At 39.8% G+C, this 24,804-nt stretch overlaps 1 protein-coding gene across 2 annotated transcripts in view; it reads right to left on the bottom strand.

Annotated features, from left to right (window-relative positions):
- Window positions 1-24,804, bottom strand: part of DOCK4 (dedicator of cytokinesis 4) — a 501,293-nt gene that overhangs the window by 279,685 nt on the left and 196,804 nt on the right. For both annotated transcript variants that reach the window (XM_073619893.1, XM_073619894.1), the window contains exons 9-12: window positions 10,789-10,870; window positions 8,766-8,826; window positions 6,794-6,926; window positions 4,301-4,389 (exon numbers count right to left, since the gene is read on the bottom strand). In XM_073619893.1, coding sequence (XP_073475994.1) covers window positions 4,301-4,389; window positions 6,794-6,926; window positions 8,766-8,826; window positions 10,789-10,870 — 365 coding nt within the window. The remainder of the gene's footprint in view (window positions 1-4,300; window positions 4,390-6,793; window positions 6,927-8,765; window positions 8,827-10,788; window positions 10,871-24,804) is intronic.

The following is a 24,804-nucleotide window of genomic DNA, read 5'->3' as shown; positions in this document are numbered from 1 at the left end:
TTTTAATTTTATAAGTTGTGTTTGTGGGATGATTTTTTCTTTTTATTTGTTTGATTTTGCAGTAATACTCCTCAGAGTTATACAACTGTGTTAGCCTTCACATACTGTATTTGAGTACTTCTGCGACATTCTGCAGAATGACAGTTCTGCTTTTTGAATACCAGGATTGTATCTGCTCAACAGGGCCAAGGACTCCCTGTTCAGCACTTAAAACAGCCTCCACTCCTTTCTAGCTAAGCCTTTAGTAATTAAAAAAAAAGAGTAATCTAAAATGCCCACATACTCACCTGAATTTGTGGTCAAGTGACATGCTTGGTCTTCTCTCTTCTGTACCACATATTGCAAGGGTCTTTCTTTGGGTGCCCATGTCACTGCCTGGTGGTGTAGACGTTTTCTACCTGGTCCATTATCAGGTTCTAAAGACTCCAGCAGTGGTGTGAGGACAGTGGTGTGCCAATGAGACTGGTCAGGAATGTGGCAGTAGATTTATTGTCTTTATTTCCAAAGGAGGTGCCGCAGAGGGTATTGTGAGGGCAGATTCAGGCAACTTAAAAGTAGCTTACTATGGTTTTAAAAACAAAAATGTGTAGGTGTGGGAACAATGTGGTTAGGAGGGAAGAGGGAAGGGAGCTGCTCAAAATCTTTCTGGAGATGGCCTTTAAATCATAGATGGGAGCCACGTACGTAGCCACAGCACAGCTACTTACTTTGATTACTGAATTTGGAAGGTTATAGATATGCTTCAGATCACACCAAGACCAGCATAGTTCTAAACACACAGAGACAAGCCTTGAAGTTACAAGCAACTCTTTCCTCATTATAGCAGACAGGACTGTACAGTGTATTATTAGCTTTTTAGACAGAGGGCACCCAAAAGCAAAATAGATATAAGCAGATGTTATTATGGCTTTTTTGACGTAGTTCTTCTTTAAGAAATGAAATAGATGTTAGGAAGCTTGAACAGCAGTCAGCTAAATACACGTATAGATAGATCCTGCCAAAGATCCAGGCAGCCGATGAATTCTGCTAGCTTCTGAACTTTTCCATACTGTGAGCAGAGTCCGGTAAGCAATAACCTTAAAAATGTTTATTTCTTTTGTATGTCTTCTCAAGCTTGACAATAAGACAAGTATATTAGGTCATAAATGCATACTTTACAACTTTCCCTAACATGAAATAAGACCAGAGAAAATCACAGTGATTGCACAGAGCTTGTACATCTCCAATTGTCTAACAGTGATGAAGAAAAAGGTAAGAAAAGACTCCACTACAAATCTTTTCTATCCTACTTTCAGATTTTTATACAATAAAGGTGCACAGCTTTTTTTTACCCTTGTATAAAAAGGTAAAAACCATTTAAGGTAAATACTTGCCATGAGAATACATAAACCACTTTCACTTCGATCTTGTTACTCACGCTGACCTTGTTTCAGTACATCAGGCCACTCAGATGTATAAATACTGACAAAAACCTACTCAAAACCTGTGATTCTCTAAGGCTGGCCATACATTATATCATTTTCTAACAATTTTCTGTACAGTTTTCATTAAATTTACCTTCAACTCTGTAGTGCAAGGGCCTGCCTAATTGGATACAGTTGAAAGTGTTGTTTAGTTTTGACCTCCTAAATTATGGTTTTTGGAAAATCTAAAGGAAAATTGTACAAGAGTATTGAACATGTATGGCCAGCCTAAGTCAGGTAATATCAGTTCTATCCAAATGTGTTGATTTACTACTTACTTTGCAAGGACATTTACCCTTAATTTAAATGAAGCTCTGCTGACATCCAACATCCATTCATGCGCAAGGCAAAATACAGTTTTTTTTTCCCTTGCACATGATTGGTATCCTTTGCAGAGCGAATTTCCACCACATTCACTAAGCTAAGGAAAAATTTCCTTTGCAAAGAGAACAACCTACAGTAGTTGCCTTTAGTAAATCAACCCCAAAGTCTCCCTGATGTCCAATTTTATACACTCCTGATTGTTTACTGATAAACACTGATCTCCCCACTCTAACCCTACTAAAACCTACTAAGGATTATATGCAAAAAGGGAGAATGTACAAGCAATGGCTGATGAGAGGTTTCAGTCCCCTCCAAATGCATTTTGAAAACCTTGTTTAATGCGGTAGCTGTAAAATTATGTTACAATGTATACAGGAAAATTCAGATGCACAAACCGATTGCGAGATCAGGATTATTAATTTAACTGCATTAGCAGTCCAAGTTATTTGAAGTAGATGACTAGGTTACACAGACTTTAACTACAGCAACTACTCAGCATGGATACCATTATATAAAGTAACTACCCATGCCGTTTTCTAAAAGCTGGCAACTCAGCACCTATTTCTGTTGCTTCTTCTTGCAGTCATGTGACCGCTCAGCCTCCCACAATGCTCTGTCCTGTGTAGCAGGAGGGCAGAGACTATACATCACATCACAAATGATTCAACAGGCAAACTGGACTAAGTGACAGTTCTCACTTTGGAGTGATTTCTTCACATTTCCTGTTGTGTTTTCATGACAGAAAGTAAAGGAAACTATCCCCAACAAGACACAGCAAACAAACAAAAAACAGACAAGTATTTTATCATTTCCTTGAACTTTCGAAAATTAAAGAATGTTTGCTTTTAGACTTTAAATATGAATATGAAAATTAATTATCTGTGTAAATGAAATGTGTCTGTGCATGCAGTATATGAATATCTTCCACTTTTTGGAGTTGAAAAAGGGAACACATTTTAAAGCAGTTGTAAACCGCTGCATATTTTTTTTTTTCTCATCTGCAAGGCAAGGGAATAATGTGCTAGTATGCAACGCATACTAGCACATTATTTGAAACTTACCTGAAAATTAAGCCTTCCAGTGATGCTTCCATTTTCACCCGCTGTGCTTTCGGGTTCGTGGACTCGGGCTCTGTGGGAGTCGCCGGTCACAGCACGGGCTCTGAAGGAATGGCACGGGAGGCCATTCCTTCAGAGCGCATGCACCCGTGATTTCACTGGCTGCATGTACAGTAAATAATGGTGCACGTTTAGGAGATATTTACACTACCTATAGGTGAGCCTTATTATAGGCTTACCTAGAGGTAAAATTCAAAGATGGAATTTCACTTCCTCTTTAAAGTACTGTGCTTTCCATTAAAAGACATATTTATGCACTACATGATAACTTCTCTTTAGGTGATCTGTGCAATCCATATATCGGAGTTCCAGCCATTTATGTGTTTATTAAAAGTCAGCAGCTACAAAAAGTGTAGCTGCTAACTTTTAGTAAACACACACCCACCTGTCCCACGGTCCAGCGATGCGGCCGTCCAAAGCCTCTGTTTTCTCCCTCTCCTCTCTGCGGCATCACTACTGTGGGCATGCACTGTGCACTACGCATGTCACGCTACATGTCCTGTATGGCCGGGCAATCTTCTGGGACCTGTGACATGTCTAAGAAGTTTGCAGGGAGGAAGGGGCTGCCTAGGCGACCCGAGCGGAAGTGGGAGCTGGGTACCTGTCAAAACTAGGTACCCGCTCCCCCCCCAAAAAAAATTTCATGCCAAATGTGGCATGTCAGGGGGGTCAGGATTCCTTAAAGCGGAAGTTCCACTTTTGGATGAGACTCCGCTTTATGTCCCCAAAAAAAGTCTTGCAGTTTTCCTCAAGACTCATTTGTGGATCAAAGTAGCTGAAACCCCAGGGACCAATCAATCCCAAAATATCTATACTTTATGGGCAGTTTGCAGACCTCCAGCAAGAGAAAAAAACTACATATATTCTTCTTATGGTTAAACATTAGATAAATTTACACCAGCAAATGGTGACATGGACATCCAAAGGACCTCCACTCCCTGGGCAAACATCACTTGGCCTCAGATTTAGGGAAGTAAAAGATGCATTTAGAGTTTTTTCTTACTCTAAAGCCAGCAATTAGTTAAAGGGGAAGGGGGAGCTCAGAGATCGCAGATCTACAATCAAATGTAATGTTATGTCACCAGTCATGTTGGGGTAGATAGACCAAGGAGTAAAATAACTGAAATATCTTATGCTAGAAATGCTGCTCTATAGTCTCTTCTGTGCTGTTCACATGACGAAACTATGACGACGAAACAATGATGCAGTCAGTCACATGACACCCTTCATTAAAGATCACATGACCAAATGCCTCAGCATTACTGCAACATGTCAGTAACTATTTCTCGGCAAGACTGCTGTCAGACAATTAACAAGTAGAGGTCCAACTTTAAAATGTACACTTTTTTTATGGAAAATGATAGACCTCTATAGTAAATGTATTTTTTTCCTTACCTGTATTTGAGCCTGTAAGGTTATAGCGAGCATTCATTTTCTTGATAATATTTTCATGGATTTGATACCAATCACTTTCAGTGTTGCACCTAGAAAAAAAATGATTTGAATAAACGATAAATTAAAAAAAACTGCTATAGCAAATGTTGGTTAGGATTTTATTTTGCATTGGTGGATAGAGGAAAACAAGGCAGTTTTATATACTGGCATTGGCGCAGAAAGCTAACAAAACTACATCATTAATTTTCTTTTAAAGGTACAACTTCCTCTGCTTCTATTATCACGAAATGAACAGTATTCTTTATGTCACTAATCTATTAATGTATTACCTACAGTTGTAACAGGTGGCAAAGCACCACACTTATAAAAAAGACTTATTAAAATGTCATTCTCCACTGTTTGTACCCATTATGATTAGAGGAGCTCATTATGCAACAGCTTATTGTACTGCCAAAACAGATGAGTTTGCCTGCACTTGGTAAACATGTGTGCTCATGGCTGAATCTGAAACTTGGATTTAACAGCTGAAGCTGTCTTTATTAACAAGATATACATTTCATAAACTGACCTTGCATTACAACTAAGTAATTGTTTATCTCATGGCTGTGTTGTTCCACTGTTGTAAATAACCCTACTTTGCATCAGTTACTTGAATTGGCATTTCTTACTAGGCACCAAATGGACAGGTTTTTGTTTTGTTTTGTTTTTTTACTTTTCTAGCACGACTATATAGCACATTTCAACTTAAAATGCTTCAGCGGCCATTCTCAACCAGGGCTCTGTGCAACCCTAGTTACTCCAGAGGTTTCTAGGTGTTCCTTGAGCTATGTCTGTGTAGCACCCCCGTGGGTATACTGGGAGCAAAGAGATACAGAGAGCGGACTTACATTCACCCCAGGGCTGAGTCCATGGCTATAATGGGAAGTTAGAACAAATGTGGGCGCCAGTCACTTTAGGTATTTTTCAATGCTTTAAGTAAAACTTGAGAAAGGTTGTAGAAGAGAGGTTCAGGGGAGGTTTCAGATACCTTTTTAGTGGATCACTTACAGACTCCTTGAATCAAAGGACAAAACACAGCTTTCTTTCAGCAGATCTTGAATACCTGGGTAGGTCTCTCACACAGACCTAGCAACCAGTAAGATGTCTGGATAAGCCTCTCTCACAGACTTAGCAGCCAGTAGATGCCTGGATAAGTCTCTCTCACAAACTTAGCAGCCAGGAGCTTGTTACCTTGATTAGATTGTAGAACAGCTCCACAGTACCAGAACCTTTACGCTGACCCAGCAGAACTGTGAGGGTAGTTAGATGTAGGTGCGTCCTCCAAACGAGTTACCAGGCCCTTCTGGGAGACCGGCCTTCATCCTGGCTCTCTCCAGCAAGGGTCCTCCCCTGGATCTCCTCAGCTTGGCTTCTTCCATTCAGGCAAGACAGCCTAAGGACCACCTCAGGAGTAGTAGGCGCCAGACAGGCTTCTGGGCCTACTTGCAGTGCTTGCAGCAACGTAGCCTCAGGCCTGGAGGGCCAGGAGGTAAGGACGGACTAAAGCACATGGCATCTGTTCAATAAATACCCCTTCCCAGAATGCACAGCAGGAACCTCCTACTGAGCTGTTTCTGGAAAAAGAATATTCATTACAGCTTAACTTTATTTTATTTTCACACTGTCCTGTGGTACCAGTGACACCTACTGGCAACAGCGGGAAACGCACAACACAGTCAGATTTAGGACAGAGCCAAATAAACTACGTACAATCAATCTGAGCTGTTTACAGCTCAGCCAAAAACTAAATTTACAATATAGCCCCAATTTTAGGAACAGGGGGCTACATTTGCATAATTGCTGGACTTTCACTACCAGACAGAGCCAGTGGCATGTCACCAAGGAGTTGCTTTATTAAAACTGGAGAGTGCAAAATCTGGTGCAGCTATGCATAGAAACAAATCAGCTTTCAGGTTTATTTTTTGTCAAAGCTTAACTGTACAAGCTGAAGTAAGAAACTGATTGGCTGCCATGCACAGCTACACCAACTTTTGCACTCTCTGCTTTAGTTAATCAATCCCTCATTATCTTTTTAATTGTCTTAAATAGCAGAATTCTGACCACCACTATCAGGAAGGCATTATTCCCACTGGTCATCAATGTAAGGGACATTCTTCCCATTGACCACCATGGAAGGAGCATTCTTCCCAAGGACCACTAATGTAAGTGATATTCTCCCCACTGACCACCAATGTGACATTCTTCCCACTGACCACCAATATAATGGTTGTATTTGTCCCACTAACCACCAATATAAGGGTTGTAATCGTCCCACTAACCACCAATGCAAGGGACATTTTTCCCACTGACCACCAATGTAAGGGGCACTTTTTCACTCCAGATGCATTTATTTTAGCAGAGGTTCCCCAAAACCTAAACCTTATTTGAAGAGTTCAACTGGGATAAGAAGGTCGAGAAAGGCTGCTGTAAATAAAGTGAACTTTTATAACGTACATGTATACTTTTAAAATGAGGTCATCTTTTGATTCTCCAGTCAGAAGGTCAGCAATACTGAGAGCCGCACAACCAAAAGGCCGTCGATATTGCACATTTGAGGGATTCTTCTTTTCACCTGCGCCCATTCGGCCTTAAAGAATGAACAAAAAATGGCATCTAACACAGGCGTTTGCAAAATGTATGATTGCACATTACACTATTACACTATACAACAAATGTAATTTGAAATTCAAAAAGTATAGATAAGAATATTTTGTGTTATATATGTACTGTAAATGAATGACTTTACAATGTAAAAAATAAAAAATAATATCCCTGAGGTTTGAACAGTATTATGGGTATGAACTTATATTTTTCCAAGTATCCAATCACAAACTTTTACAGCTGAAATTTGCATAATCGTGCAGTGGAAGTGCACAGGGAGAGGGAGCAGACAGCCATGGTGCTGGCATTACCTTCAGGAAAACTTTACAATTACATTTAAAAACTCAAACCAACAAACTGGCATTTCCAAAGCAATGATAAACCATGGATGTCTGTGTCAACAGCTAATGGAACCAAACATGTAATGATGTGATGTGACCCATTCACAGCAACCCAACTATATTACTTTATACCTTGAGCCACCAAATGAGTGAGCTAGCAGGATTATCAAACCCACATGCTTAAAGAAAAAACAACAAAAAAACTTTTTTATTGCTTTAACGGATTTTGCCCATTCTGGATGTGGTGGATAATGCTTTTGTAAAAATTATTTTGCACACCTTGCTTAGGGTCTAGAATATCTTAAATGGACTGGGAGGGCACTTCAAGACACCTTGCTAGGTAAAATAAAATCCAGAAGTTGGATGACCTTATTCCCTCAATCTGAGGAGCATTGCATTTAGAGCTAGCAGCTTTATCTGTACTGTTGGGGTGGAGAGGTCCTCAAACATAGGAAATACAAATCAGGTGCATTAAAACTGGATGCAAAGTAAATTGTTTCAAGAGAGATTGAAGGTATTGCATATAAACTAAACACTGAGGCAGTTTTCAGTCGTTTTAGCGCTAGAAATGGCCTCTAAAAAGTGCCTGAAAACTGCCTCCCATTCATTGCAATGGGTGCTTTCACACTCGGGTGGTGCAATTGCGGGACGTTATAAAAAGTCCTGCAAGCAGCATCTTCGGGGCGGCCTGGGTGCGCTATAAATATAAATAGCGCTCCCAAAATGCCCCTGCTCATTGAAATGAATGGACAGCACTTCCGAAGCACCTTAAAAGCGCCACAAAACTGGACTTTTTTTCTTTTTTTTTTTTTTTTTTTAAAGGTCACGTTGTCATGTGAGCTTTAAAAGTCCAACCCACTAGCACCCGAAAAGCACCGCAAAAACGACCGCCAATTTAGTGTTGTTTTAGCGGTGCTGCAGTGTGAAAGGGGTCTAATAGACACAGTTGTATAGGATGCAGCAGTAAAAAAATTAAAACTGAAAAGATAAAAGCAGATAAAAAGGAAAATTGTAATTTGAATGTGACTGATTCCTGCGGTTTATAGAGGAAGAAAGGAGCACTGTTGGACCATACAAGTCTAAGACCATAATAATGCAAAGATGGTCAGCCAAAAATGGGCAAAGTGTACAAATCCATGAATGTACCATTCAGCCAAAATCGGAAAAAAAAAACAAAAACAAAAAGCCTCAAAATAAAAAGGGTGTAAATTAAGAAAAAAAAATGCTGTGTGCAGTCTGGAGAGAATAATACATGGCTGACAAAAACAATACAAACCGCAATTAGGAAAATATGAAAAAGTGAGTGACCGCAGCTGTCTGCAAAGATATTCCAGAATCCTAGCATTGTTATAAATCACACCTAGAGAATGCCAATTGCTTCCCAGGTTTTTCACCACATCCTGAATTAGCAAAATAAACTAAAACATTGTTAAGTTTTAAAAGAGAAATGCCACATTTATTAAAAGTTTTTTTTTTCTTTTTACCAATTCTGATAATATGTACAGTGATGAAAATGTCTTTCCGAAGGTCACTTGAACTCAAGTCCTGAAAAACAATTTTTTTTCTTCGTTAACTTGAGCAATCATTAGTACATATTTAAGATACAAGACAACACAGTTCTATGCATACAGGCAGTCTAATTTGATCCAGAAAGGTGACCAATTGGTTACTTAACCAGATACCCTAACAGACACAAGCCTTGTCTACTTGCCATCTTAGCTGATTATTTCTGAGACTGTACTTTAATCAATTTAATTTGTAATTAATTTACTAATTCTCATATTTGCTAAAAATTAAAATGTGTAATCACCAATCACAGAATAGGATATTGGTATTTACACACATCCTAGCTTCACATATGGGGGGGGGGGTCTCCTTTTTGTATAAAAATATAAAAATGGTCCCATCCTAAAATTCCTTTGTAGGAAAGTGTCAATCCGTAACTTGTTTACTCTTTCTTATCTACGTTGTCCCTAAATTCAGACATCACTGTCCAGAGAGACAGAAAAATAACTGAAGTGGAAAGTTATAACTAAGAGTATCCAGCAGCAATTGTACAGCTGACGAAATCTGAAAACGGAGGATCCCAGCAAAAGTATAGATCAACAGAGGAAGAACTATTCTGTGCTAATTAAAGTGGAATTTCACTCTCTCAATAAAAATTGACCATTTGCAATCCTTATGCTGCTAGCATTAGTAAAAAGATAAAAAAGTATATCATATTCACTTGTTTTAAACTTTATTTGACATTTCTTCAGTTACTTCCTGGTTTTCATGCCTAGACAAAATGATATCATACATCCCAGGAGTATTTAGGAGGGGTTCTCTCAGCTAAGCACACCCTCCTGCCTGCATGCCTGAGCTAAGAGCAGATGAATTCCAGGAAGTAAATGCTACATGAATCATCTGCCCTTACTCAAGATGGCCATGACCAGAAATGCTAGGGGGAGTTTTTCAAAGTGATTTCTTAGTTAAATAGAACATGGAGACATGGATGGATGGGAGAGTTTGCTTTGAATATTAAAAATGAATTAAACAAAATTTTGGTTTGTGGTGGTCAGATTCAATACAGTTCCGCTTTAAGTTATGATTCACCTTTGTAGAAAGTGAAACGCTCCTTTAAAATGTTTCACAGTGTAACAATTTTCAACAAACTGCTATAACTAATGCCAGACTTTTCATATCCCTCTGGTTGGTAGCAAAGATTATACAGTATATTATGAGCATACAGTATATGCACTAGATGACTTTAAAAACCACAGTAAGTGCAATAACCAAAGCTCAGGACATCTGGCCTTTCTTGTGTTATGGTAAGATAACAAACATTGAATTATAGGACACCCTATGATTCTTGGTAGCTTCCAGATGTATTTTTTCTTTTATGTAAAAATATTCACAGTACACATTTTCAAAAGAAACATGGTTACAATAAATAAGAATGCATCTCGTGACTATGGAATAACTGAAACTGGCAGGTCTTACTTCATAATGTGAAACATCACAGTCTACTATAAAGACTAGAGAGATGTATAACTGAGAAGAAGAAATAGAATTGAGACAAGAAAACACTGCTAGTGCCCAACACAGTCCACACAGTATTAAAATAGTTCAAAGCGCTAAATACCATTGAAACGCACTGATGTGATTTGCGTTCACAGAAGTCATAACAAAAGAAGAAGCCACCTGACTGACTTTCTCTACTTTGCATATCATTCACACTGGCTGCGATGTCCCCACTATATAATATACAACTATAACTTCAAACCGTTAGGATCATTAATTAACCTAACTATTCAAGTCTGCCCAAAAGTGTTAATGCACACCCCTACTAAATAAAACAACCTCCACGGTTTGTTATTAGCTTTATTAAAATTCATAAATTTTCAGCTTTAGCTGTACTAATTCTTATCAATTAAAACACAATTCATTTTGAAATGGTTACACTTCAACAAGCCTCCACTTGAGCTTTGTAGGCATGAAGAAATTAATCACAGACATCACACTTACAACAAAGAGAGAACTGTATCTTTCTGTCTTCTCTGGAGATTTAGGCAGCCCATTCCTATTCAGCCTTACAAAGAACCGTTCACTGCAAGAAGAAAAAAATATTTTACATTCATTTACAGTGCAGGTGAACAATTAGCATACTGCTGGATGTAGTGTAGTCAGCCCCATCTCTCAAATTGATATTTTGTGATGCCTTAGAAAGCAACTGTCAGAGCATTAACAAAAAAGTATTAAATGCTGAATTTAAAATTTAAACCTGACAAAATGTCAGCTTTGCTGCAGCATCTGCTTAACCTGTCATTGCAAATCTTTCTTACAGTCTCAAAGATGATGCTAGGGTAGATAGATCGCTTGAAAAAGGGTAAAACCGAAATAAAATAACTGGGCTTAATTTCAGTTTACACACCATGTTTTCAACATTAAATTTCATTTACATTTTTTAAAGTGTATGTAAATCATAAATCTATTCAGCATGCATGGTGTTATACCGCACGGCATACATTTTTCCTAAGCAAATCATTTATCGATTTCAAAACGTCTTTCCTAATACTTGTCAATAACAGCACTTTCTGTTGCAAGCAAAAAACACTAAGCCACTGCTCACAGTTAGCAGCAGCAGCACAGTCAGCCCAACGTGTGCGCTGATTCACTATGTTGTTGCGCTGCATATTTGATAAACAGGATTGGCAGCCCAACAGACAACTAAAAGCATGAGAACTCAAATATACAAAAATTTCCCATTGGACTTTAAAAGAGCTGCACCAGAAAGACAAGTCAATACATTCTTAAAAAAAAAAAAACAAGTTTATATTTCCATGCGTGATTAAAATTGAGTTAAAATTCTATAAAGTATATCCAAAAAAATGGTAATTGTACATTTCACATACAAAAAATCTCTGATATAGTAGCACATAAGCATGTAAAGCTGGCCATACACCTATAGATTATCTGCAGATTTTCTATGGTTAGATGGAAAAAGTGGAAGATTCCTCCATCCACACAGTTTAGCGAACGTGGAGAAATCTGTTGCACTTTTTCCATCTAACCATAGAAAATCTGCAGATAATCTATAGGTGTATGGCCAGCTTAAGAATAACCAGTTGATATCCTAAAACTCGAATAAGAAGCAAGTACCCAAAAGAGGATATTTGTAATAAAGACTTCCCAATGGATGCAAGTTGACGAGCAGTAAAAAGGTCAAAACTTACCCAACAAACAATCACCATATATGGAACGCAAAACCCCTCTGGAGCAAAAAAAATAAAAAATCTGGTGCAAAACACCATCAGGAGAGTTTTGTACAGGAGCTGTGGAAAGAGCAGTAAACCACCAAACGGGAAACACACAGCAGAAGTCACAGACCGAAGCCCACTAAATGCAGCAGACGGCTACAAAATATGTATCAAGGGGCATAGATATCAGCCAAATATATTCCAGTGAAAAACAGTTAGCAAGAGAGTAACCAGCTTGAGACAGGTGGAATAGGACCCCAATGTGACTTCTTCTGTGTGTTTCCGGTTTGGTGTTTTCCTGCATTTTATGGGTTACAGAGTTACATAGTTAGTTTGAAAAAAAAGACACAAGTCCATCTAGTTCAACCAATAAAAAATAAAAAAATAATAAAAAATAAAAACAATCCTATATACTCAATCCTATACCCACAGTTGATCCAGAGGAAGGCGAAAAACCCCAGCAAATCATGATCCAGTTTGGTACAGCAGGGAAAAAATTTATTTTCTGATCCCCCGAGAGGCAATATATTCTCTGGATCAACTTTACCTATAAATGTTAGGACCCAGTTATATTATATACATTTAGGAAAGAATCCAGGCTTTTTTAAAAGCAATCAACTGAGCTGGCCAGAATCAAATTCAGTTCCTCTAATTTTTCCTCATAGCGGAGCTCCTCCATGCCTCTTATCAGTTTGGTTGCCTTTCTCTCCACTTCCTCCAGTTCCCCGATATCATTACCATATAATTTTTGAGCCAATGTGGATCATTTGAGGCTGTGTCAATACCAACCCTATTATGGCCTTGAGCTCCCTCGTGATTCTTTGTATACACAGAGCTGAAAGTATTTAATACATTTGCCTTCTCTTTATGCCCAGTCACTCACTCAAGGGTGAAAAAAGGAAAAATGTGTGAGTGTGGCGCTGTCCCAAACCTTGTTGGTAAAAGTCAGTGGGTGTAAAAAAAAAAAAAAATATATATATTTAAACTACTGTCTTGTGCTATATTCCCTCAAAAGAGATACAATACAATTTCTTCGAAGATAAATCAATTATTACCACTATTGTAGGTTAAAGTGACTTGTGTCTTAAACATTAGAAAGCACAATGAATACAATAAATACATCACTCGTGACATGCAAAAATATTCAAAAAGTGTCTTGTGCTTATTAATCAAAAGTGTCTAGTGCTAAATAAACCAATATATTAAATCACTCTACAGATTTTAAAATTAACCAAGTGACAAGTGTCCTATAAAATAATCACTATATAGAATATGGTTAACACTCGTGTCATGCAGATGGTTTGAAATATATAATGTGGCCTCTACAATATTAATAAGCAGTCCATATGGGTACTGTGCCCGGTGCTCTATAGGTGAAAAACGACGTTCGCTGTGGGGTTTCCTTAAAGCATACAGCAGGTGCTATTCCAGTGCTGGTGTCTCCCGTTGTAATTGTGCAGAGACTCACCAGCTGTTTGTCCCCTACAGGGGTAACGTGTAGTCACAGAATGTGCCACTGTGCAGCAGTACTTGGCAGGACCAGGAGCAGAGTAATATCATAAGGACATGAAGGAGAAAAGAAAGGATTCCATAGTGTAAAACCGTTTAAAACACTATTTATTCGGTCAGTGTTTTAAGGGTACTCACATGTAGTGGAAAAAATGAGCGGTGTACAATGAGTAATAAGATGTTCCTAAGCGTCAGCTTACCGGGACATGTCTGCAAGGCGTTCAGTCCAAAGCCACGCCCTACGTACGTTTCGTCACACGGACTTCTACAGGAGATTTATCTTCGAAGAAATTGTATTGTATCTCTTTTGAGGGAATATAGCACAAGACAGTAGTTTAAATACATATATAATTTTTTTTTTACACCCACTGACTTTTACCAACAAGGTTTGAGAAAGAGCCACACTCACACATTTTTCCTTTTTTCACTAATTTTCACTTATTCCATTCTTTGTAGAGTCGGTGTACGTGAGGGCAGCAGTCCATTTAAGTGATATACTTCCCACTCAGTCTTTCAAATCATTTCATTGCGCGGATTCCCCATTTCTTCCACCCACTCAAGGGTACCTGCTTCTTATTAGGTTATATTAATGACATGGTTTCTCTGCAGATGTCATTATGGATAGGATTAACTCCTGAAGAAGTGAATGTTGCTTCACAAAAGTGTTGAGCTTTAGGATATCAACTGTTTAATCTTATATGCATATGTGCTACTATATCAGAGATTTTTTGTATGTGAAATGTTCAATTCAATATTTTTTTTTTGGATATACTTTATGTAATTTTAACTCAATTTTAAATCGTGCACGTAATAAAAAACTATTCCACTAGCCCGATGTAGTGTGTTTAAAGGGCATGTTGCATCATGGGTCAACATGTATTGCATTAAGATAGCTTTCCTTTCTTTGGAATTGGCTGCCTTACACACCACAGACCTAAAAATCATGCGTGCAGCATTTTTAGCGGTTTAACACAAGATCCTGCTTACCATGTGCTGGGAAGGTGCGATGCAGTACTGCAGCACACAGGTGCGAAAGCGCCCCAAATTCATACACTACCTGAAATGGCCTATTTCCGTTTTCCATTTCACTAAAGTATTATGGATGAACATGACTTATTTATTGAGTGACTATGTTATGCTTGTAGCTAAAATCCGACTCGCTGCTGCACAGTCTGACCTTTGTCTGGACTCCCAATGATGGCATTTACACTGAAAATGCACAGTGAGCATTGTGTTAAAGCAACAATATAGATTATTTTGCTTTGTGCTTTAATGGGAGGGAGACAGTAATAGATCCAGGCCTGACAGTATTTGTATACACCCAAAGAATGAGGCATCTATTAATGTAAATAATGAAATCTGCAGATTGGCATTTATAATTTTTTTTAAACAAGGAATCAGCTAAATCTATTAGGACAAAAAGGCTAGGGAAGACGTAACTAAAATAAGGAGCCTTCATCCATTTTTTTCAAATGTTCTGAACCTGTATATACTGTACACCTATTAACATCCTTTCTAATAATTAAATCATACTGTGTTATACAAGTAAGTGTTAATAGAGCCAAAAGAATAGAATAGACTATTAAGAATATAATGTACCCACTTTTTTAGCAATCTGTTAGACTTATAAAATATCCTGGATCTTAATTACCAGGCTGGAGTCAAGCTGGTTTCAGAACCATTTGCCCTGATTCCCGTGCTTCTGTTACTCAGGAAAACACCAATTATCTGGTTATAATGAATGAGACACTGCTGCTAATTAAATTAGTACATAACTCATTAAAATTATAACAATGGTATATGTCTAGTCCTCTTGCAAAGGGCATACAATTAGTATTAATGGAAAAAGCCAAACACAATGTCCAAGTAACTTAATACTCCGGAGTTGATTTACTAAACTTGGAGGGCGCTAAATCTGGCGCAGCTCTGTAAAGAAAACAATCAGCTTCCAGGTTTTTTGTCCAGGCTTAATTGAAGAAGCTGAAGTTGGAAGCTGATTGGCTACCATGCAGAGCTGCACCAGATTTTTCACTCTCCAGTTTTATTATATCAACCCCTGTATTTATTTGAACCTGGGACAACAAACTATCCCTAGCAATTCTCTGCCTATGCATTCAGACTACTAATGGCATGCAGTTAGTATATTTAAATAAGTTGTAAATGGCTACTTTGACACAACCTAGAAGCAACTTCAGGGAACGCCTGTGTAATCTTCCTGTAACGTTGGATCCAAATGACATCAATTAAGATGAGGACCCGACTTGGATGCGACTTCTATTCAATTCTATGGGCTGAAATCAGACAGAAGTCGGACCAAAGTAGTGCAGGAACCTTTTCCAAAGTTGGACCAAAACAAGTCAGACCAGTTAAAGTGGTTGTAAACCCTTTACAACTACTTTTTATTACAGGTAAGCCTAAAAAAAGGCTTTCCGGTAGCTACCCCGGATATCTCCTAAACCACAGTTTAGGAGATATCGCCTGTATCTGCATGTGCCGACGTCATCGGCACATGCGCACTGAAGAAACGGCATGTATGTGCCATTGCTTCAGTTAATGTGCTGTTACCGGCGGCTCCCACGCGCATGCGATGTCATCGCGGCTCCGGCCAATCACAGCGTCAGAGCCCATGACACCCGGAAGTAACTCCGGGAGTGATGTCGCCGGCCGGAGCGGTGTACGAGAACCGACTTTGATCTAAGCGAAGTAATTCATAATGAGCTAGTATGCTATGCATACTAGCTCATTATGCCTTTGTTTTGCAGGGTTTTTTTTGGTTAGTGGGTTTACCACTTTAAGATGGCTCGGGAAACATTGATTTTTTTTTTTTTACATGTCATGCAACATGTACTCTCAAAGTCGGAGAGCATGTCGCGCCAGTGTGATCCGGGCCCTATCCAGCTACATTATCTCACAAAAGTGAGTACACCCCTTTTTGTAAATGTATTTATTTTATTATATCTTTTCATGTGACAACACTGGAGAAATGACACTTTGCTACAATGTGAAGTAGTGAGTGTACAGCTTGAATAACAGTGTAAATTTGCTGTCACCACAAAATAACTCAACACACAGCCATTAATGTCTAAACTGCTGGAAACAAAAGTGAGTACACCCCTAAGTGAAAATGTCCAAATTGGGCCCAAAGTGTCAATATTTTGTGTGGCAACCATTATTTCCCAGCACTGCCTTAACCCTCGTGGGCATGGAGTTCACGGGTTGCCACTGGAGTCCTCTTCCACTCCTTCATGATATCACAGAGCTGGTGGATGTTAGAAACCTTGCGCTCCTTCACCTTCTGTTTGAGGATGCCCCACAAATGCTCAATAGGGTTTAGGTCTGGAAACATGCTTGGTCAGTCTATCACCTTTACCGTAGGCTTCTTTAGCAAGGCAGTGGTCGTCTTGGAAGTGTGTTTGGGGTCGTTATGTTGGAATACTGCCCTGCGACCCAGTCTCCAAAGGGAGGGGATCACGCTCTGCTTCAATATGTCACCGTACATGTTGGCATTCATAGTTCCCTCAATGGCTCCCCAGTGGTGGCAACACTCTTGCAGCCCAAGACCCTGACACTCCCACCACCATGCTTGACTGTAGGCAAGGCACACTCATCTTTGTACTCCTCACCTGGTTGCTACCACACACGCTTGACACCATCTGAACCAAATAAGTTTATCTTGGTCTCATCAGACCACAGGACATGGTTCCATTAATCCATGTCCTTAGTCTGCTTGTCTTCAGCAAACTGTGGGCTTTCTTGTGCATCATCTTTAGAAGAGGCTTCCTTCTGGGATGACAGTCATGCAGACCAATTTGACACAGTGTGTGATGTATGGTCTGAGCACTGACAGGCTGACCCCCCACCCCTTCATCCTCTGCAGCAATGCTGACAGCACTCATACATTTATTTCCTAAAGACAACCTCTGGATATGACGCTGAGCATGTGCACTCAACTTCTTTGCTCGAGGCGAGGCCGGTTCTAAATGGAACCTGTCCTGTTAAACCGCTGTATGGTATTGGCCACCGTGCTGCAGCTCCGTTACAGGGTCTTGGAAATCTTCTTATAGCCTAGGCCATGTTTATGTAGAGCAACAATTGTTTTTTTTTTTCAGATCCTCAGAGAGTTCTTTGCCATGAGATGCCATGTTGAACTTCCAATGACCAGCATGAGAGAGCGAGAGCGATAACACCAAATTTAACACAAATGCTCCCAATTCACACCTGAGACCTTGTAAAACTAACGAGTCACGTGACACCAGGGAGAGAAAATGGCTAATTGGGCGCAATTTTGACATTTTCACTTAGGGGTGTACTCACTTTTGTTGCCAGCGGTTTAGACATTAATGGCTGTGTGTCGAGTTATTTTGAGCGGTCAGCAAATTTACACTGTTATACAAGCTGCACACACACTACTTTACATTGTAGAAAAGTATAATTTCTTCAGTGTTGTCACATGAAAAGATATAGTAAAATATTTATAAAAATGTGAGGAGTGTACTTACTTTTGTGAGATACTGTATATTTACTCATTTCAAAAACAATCAGAGTTGGAAAAAGGATCACCACACTTATGTCAGTATTTTGTTGAACTACCTATTACTTTAGTTACAACCTTTAGTTTGTTGGGATAGGTCTCTCCTAACTTTGCAATATTTGCCCACTCTTCTTTGCAGAACTGTTCAAGTTCAGTTAAATTTGATGGTGACTGTTTGAGGACTGCAGTCTTCAAGTCATTCCACAGATTTTCAATGGGATTTAAGTCTGGGCTCTAAGCCATGCAAGAACATTTACCTTTTTCTCCTCCAACCACTGTGTGGTCATATTTGCTGTGTGCTTTGGGTCATTGTCAGGTTGGAAGGTAAACCTTCTTCCCATTGACAACTTTCTGGCAGAGGGTAGCAGATTTTCCTCAAACATTTTAAAGTATTTTGCCCCAACCATTTTTCCTTCTATCCTGACAAGTGCTCCAGTCCCTCCTGAAAAGAAACACCCCCATAACAGGATATTACCACCTCCATGCTTCACTGTAGGAATGGTGCTATTTGGATGGTGAGCTGTATTGTATTTCCACCAGACTTTGGTGTTGATGACAAATAATTCCATTCTAGTCTCATCTGACCAGAATACCTTTTTCCATGTGGCCTCTGAATCTTCAAGGTGCCTTTTGGTAAAGCCCAGTCGTGACTGCATATAGCAGTTCTTGAGGAGTGCTTTTTTTCTTGCAACCCTCCCATACAAGCCATATTTGTGAAGAATTTGTGATATTGTTGTCACATGCACACAATGACCACTCGTTGCCATAAATTCCTGCAACTGCTTCAGAGCTGCTGCAAGGCCTCTTGGTAGTGTCTCTGAACAGTTTCCTCCTGCCTCTTTCATCCAGTTTGGAGCGACGTCCTGATCCAGGGAGGGTCTGTGTTGTACCAAATATCTTCCACTTCTTAATAATAGACTTCACTGTGCTTCTCGGGATTGATAAAGCCTTTGCATTTTTTTGTATCCATCTCCTGACTTGTGCCTGTCCAAAACTTTATCCCCGCAATCTTTTGACAGTGCGCTGCCACCCATAGTTGATTGTTTGCTTCAGTTGCACTACCAGGGACTGAAATGCTCCAGGAATGCTCTTTTCATGCTGATCTAAATCAAATTGACCACAGCTGTTCACAGTTGTAAGTTAAATGGCTGTGTGTGCCATTGAGAAGTTGATTAGCTACACCTGATTGAGTTTACAACTCATTTTTAGGAGGGGGGGGGGCGATCCTTTTTCCAACTAACTGAATTTTTTTTTTTTATATTTTTTCTGGCATGGTGTTATATCTTTTCACTTGGATGTTATAAGTTGCACTGAGTAAATACAGCTGGATAAAACAAAAATGGTCTGTCTTCATTTCAGGCTGCAAAGCAACAAAATGTGATTTTAAAAGGGGGTGATTTTTTTTATACTCACTGTATGTAACTGTTCATAAAAGCTGGTGTTTTCCCCAAGCACACCTGATATAAAAAGCATTTATTACAAGTACCCCTGACTGTGTAACCATTGTTTAAAACAATCCCTTATGTTTTTAGAGTAGAATACTGGAACAGCCATAACTGACTTGCTCTTTAAGTCAACTGAACCTTTAGTTTAACTCTAATAAATACATATCAGGTGCAATAAACAAAAGATACTCAGTCTTAAGCTGGCCATAGATAATGCAATTTTCTTCATGCAATTTCTCCATCAATACCGCCAGGGTTGATGGGTGAATACCTCCAATGGAGCTACTGTTTTCACACAGTGATTATTGCTAGCAGCTATAGCCTCTAGCAATAATCGCATGAAAAATCCAACATGCTGGTTGTACCCAAGTTGATCAATCATTTTGGGTACAATCAGCCTGCCCATAGATGGTTTGAATTTCAATGGCCAGCTTTACAGTTCATTTTCATTAAATGAGCAGCCACAACCTGGGTACAAAAGCCTGTCAGTGGCTGCGTGCTTCTCTGTGGAGAAGCAGTGCTCTTACTGGAGAGGTCTGATATGACCCCTACTGAGTCAGACCTTTAGCTCTGCATCAGCAAAGCCTATACTCCCAGTTAGAGAACTCTAACTCAGCCAGTGGGTGTGCCATGCCTCTGCAGAGACCACTGCTTTAACAAAGAGCAAGGGTCCTGCAAACCAGCATACTAGTAAGAGTCAGGTGCTGGCTCATTTTTAAAGAAAATCTGTAAGACTTTGTTTTGATGGACCTGGTAGGCATTTGGCTGATTTAAAACTGAAGGCTCAAGTGGATTTTAAAGGTGCAGGATCTTTAGCTGTTCTTCTGCTCCTGCACTTACCACCTAGTTAGTCTGAGACCTTGAAAATGTACATCAGTAGAGTCTGAACTCCGACTCTGAATTCTTGTTCCAGGTCAGTGACTGAATAGGTTAAAAATCCAGGACAAGAATGGCAGTCTGGAAACCTGTACAAGCCAACAACGGCAAATACAAATGTTTTTTCCAAATAACTACTTCATGTCCGTTTCATTAAAAAACTATAGTTTACTAAAATAATATACAGATGTAATGAACTGACATGATGCAGCAGAAGAAACCCAACAAATGCTTTTTTTTGCTGCATATTTTCCTTTGTACTGGCTGTTCATAATATAAAATTCAATCATTTGAAGATTGGATAATGATTAGCATTGTAAAACGCTTAGTCGTTATCTAGTGTATTTTTTAAAAAGGTATGTACAAAAGACCAAAAAAGAAGTACAAATGAAAAAGTAAAAGAGACAGAAGGATTTGAAACCAAAAAAAAAGATGACTGAGGGGGAAAGAGGGACAGGCAGACTTGGCTCCAAAGAGGGACAGTTGGGAGCTATGTACTCAGCAAAACCTTCAAGAGCAATCCATCACAGCCCTCCACTTTCACATGGGTCTATTTCTGTGTTCACACCCAGCAAATATCTCCACTGAATGTTCACAAATCCAACTGCCTTGAGAACAAAAAAGGATGGGGAAATAACTAACTCTGAAGAGATTAATCTAAGCAGGTCAGCAGAGGATTTTAGCACTATAGTAACAAATGGGGGCCTGCACTCTGAGCTGCCGTTAACCCATCTGCTTCCTTCAAACCATGGTAGCAAAGATTATTACCTTCTAATCATTCCACAAAGCAAATTTTAGTCTCCTAGAGGTAACCTGAATATTTGTTATATCCCTTCATGTTACTAAAAAGATAGGATTCTAAAATTATTTTCTTGTCTCAATCCTGAAACCAAATATGCTAAAGCAGAAATTCAGCCAAAAACAAGATAAAAATGAAATGTCCATAAAAAGATAAGCTAACATAACAAGCTTTTGGTGCAATACTTCCTTTCAATTCAGACATTTCCTCCACTGTACTTTTTCTATCACTAGGTGTCATAAGTCTGAAGAAGAGCATAATTGAACCTACTTCCTCTGAGCCAAGGTCATCCTAGAAATACCCCAGCCTCTAACTAAATAGTGACCTGAGAAGCAGCTCATTTCTCTGACACCTTGTCCCCCTCCCCAATCAGCATGCTCCCTGTAAGCATACATAGCGATTGGCTTCTTTCCACTTGCACTCCATCTTTGCTATACAGAGACTGCAAGGGGCGGATATCAGATCACTTACACTGCTTGCATTTAAAAAAAAAAAAATGTATTAAAGATGAAACAACTATTATTTTTAAGTATTATAGATAGACAATAAATGTGTGTCTTTTAGATCAGCCCGGAGTTCAGCTTTAAAAGAATTAGTATGGCCAAAACTCTTTTGGCCTTAATTCTGTGGGGCACAGGAGTGCACTGAGTTCTGCAATGCTGTGACCCAGATTAAGCCAATAGCAGGCTAAAATCTGCTGTCGGCTGACGTCACGGAGCCAGTCCAGGCTTTGGAAGGATCCCGACAATGTCAGGAACACCCCAGATGCATGACCCACAGCTGGCATAGCCTCTCAGCACCCCGCAAAGAACCTGAGCCAGCCACTCCCGCCCCCTAAATGTCCCAGCACTCCAGTGAGTGCTGGAGGGGCAGAGCACAGAGCATTGAACCCAAGAATTGAGCGATAAGTGGTCTTTAATCACTCAGTTCTCGGTATAGAGCTGGCAGGGGACCACTGCAGCATTAGATAGGTGCCGCAGCAATCTAGGTTTTTTTTTTTCAACCTACACTCCTCTTTTAAATTATTAATATACAGTGCTATGGAGCAAAGATACTGTATGTGCTATAAGCTCTCAGTTGGTGTAGAGCAGTGGTTCTCAACTCCAGTCCTCGGGACCCACCAACAGGCCAGATTTTAAGTATTACCTTGGGGAGATGCAGACTAGAATACTGCAATCACTGAGCATCAAGTGATATCACCTGTGATGTATTTCAGCTATCTTGCAAACCTGGCCTGTTGGTGGGTCCTGAGGACTGGAGTTGAGAACCACTGGTGTAGAGGTACCAAGAATAAGATGACAAAGATAATGATTTCAACAACACATACGTCATTAACTGTAGATTTAAGATATCAATTGTACTTCATCTGAATATTTTTTTCCAGCATCGCAGAAGATGAAACAATGTTCATAAATTAATAATTAATATAATTAATAACTACTAACTAAAAAAGCGCAAACTTATAAATAACTTGTGAATACCTCAAAAATGTGTTGCTGGCTGCGACAGTAATTTCACCCCACCAGTGACCGATATATTAATGCAAAAAGTAATAGCACAACCCTTCTCAAAAATTATCCACCTCAAAATGTGTACTCATAATATAAAACCATCTAGTACATCAAATAAATTTGTAAGTCAGCACACAATAACATCAAATGATTTGCAGTGTCCATCAAGTGTTAAAATCCATTAAACACCACTGTGTCTGTATAGAAGATGCTTCACACTCTTGTGCTCTCCCACTACCAGGTGAAATGCAAGCTCACCTCACAGGGATGGATAACACGCGTGTCTCAATAGTCACCACCGCTGTATATATTCCGGAATCCACGCCTTGATCCCTCCAGTCAATGCAGAGAAGCTGCCTCCTTACTCTTTCAACCAGGCTCCCACTCTCATGCAGGGTTATACAAAAATAGAAAGCGTGGACAGAGTGTACTTTTCTATGTTCCTTTTTTTTGCCCCAAATAGCACTCATGCCCCGTACACATGGTCAGATTTTCCGATGGACATTGTCCGATCGGAGCGTGTTGTCGGAAATTCCGACCGTGTGTGGGCTCCATTGGACATTTTCCATCGGATTTTCCGACATACAAAGTTGGACAGCAGGAGATAAAATTTTCCGACAACAAAATCCGATCGCGTCAATTCCGACCGTGTGTGGCCTGTTCCGATGCACAAAGTGCCACGCATGCTCAGAAGAAATTCCGACACGGGACATCTCGTTCTGGTAAACTTAGCGTTCGTAATGGATACAGCATTTTCGTCACGCTGCAATGTTAAAAATGGTTTAATACAGCGCACTCTGTTCTTCTTTATAATGTGACAAGAATTAAGTCGTTTTGATGCTCATATTCACACACACTTCTCACAAACTTCTTTCGTTACTATTTATCGGGATTCCCTCAATATATTTTGATTTCTCACATCTGACAACATATTTTTATTTTTTTTTTTGTTACTTTAATGTAGAATCTTTTTTTGTGTTTCTCTTTTTTAATTTTTTTTTTTGGTGATTTTGATTTGTACTCCCGAAAATGTTTGTGTGTTTTTTGTGACAAGTTCCCACAACACCATTGATATGTTGTTCTATTTAATCTGTAGGAGATTGTTTGTTGTTGTTGTCTCTTGTTAATTTCACATTTTATGTTAGAAATGTACCTGAATCGTCACCAACAAACTGTCCTTTTTGGATGAAAACACACACAGGAGAGTAGAATTTACCGAAAAATATTTTATTAAGGGGTCACAACTATAAACAAAGAGGGAGGCAACGCTGGAGAAACTGCGGAAGTGGGTGAAGCCTTGGACCCCCAGGGCAGACATCAATTATTTAAAAGCAAAATTGGTGGCCTGAGGAGTCCTTATCTAAGGGAGGGCAGTCTGGTCCAGAAGTCCCAGAGATCCGGAAAGCAGCAGATGACATCTGTGTTCCCAGGCTGTGGTCATACGAGAGACTGCATCTTCTGTCAGACCAGACTGAACCCAGGGTCATCACTCTTTGGTCTTCCTTCCACGCCTCCTTCCAGCCTTTGGCTGTGATGGTGTAATCGTGGCAGGAGGAGGAGGAGGAGGATCGTCGTTCTCAATGACATCCGTCTTGTGTGTCAGTTCCCCACTCTCCCCCTTACGTAGGACTTTATAAATCAGGTCCTCAGAGATCTTGCGTTGGCCCTCCTGCATGCCCTGCAATTTGGTGGCAGCCATGCAGGCAAAGGCCTCTTCAGGACTGGGGAAGGCTCTGAGGGACGCAGAAGCCTCCTGGATCAGCCTGTATGCTGAATCCTGCACAGGACTGGGAGTGGCCTTCCTGGCCCTTTTGTATGGCAGGTGGAGGGGAGGAACCTGAGACTCAGTCAGGCTGCGACTTGTCCCAGGCTTCTCTTGGCTGACACTTAGCCCCGCCTCCTCCTGGCTGCCACTAATCCCCGCCTCCTCCTGGCTGACACTAATCCCCGCCTCCTCCTGACTGCCACATTCCACAGCCTCCTCCTGGCTGAGGTCTTCCTGTGTATGAAAAAGGGACATAGTTTTAGTTTTTTTTACATCAATCACACACAATTTTCACCTCCTGACTGCTGCAAATTTAATGTTAACAAATATAACAGACTATCCTTCTGA

This window comes from Aquarana catesbeiana, linkage group LG03 (genome assembly GCF_042186555.1).
Source record: "Aquarana catesbeiana isolate 2022-GZ linkage group LG03, ASM4218655v1, whole genome shotgun sequence".
NCBI classification, from domain to species: Eukaryota; Metazoa; Chordata; class Amphibia; order Anura; family Ranidae; genus Aquarana; species Aquarana catesbeiana.
Note: the sequence above shows the minus strand (reverse complement) of the source record. Positions and strands in the feature narration are given on the sequence as shown.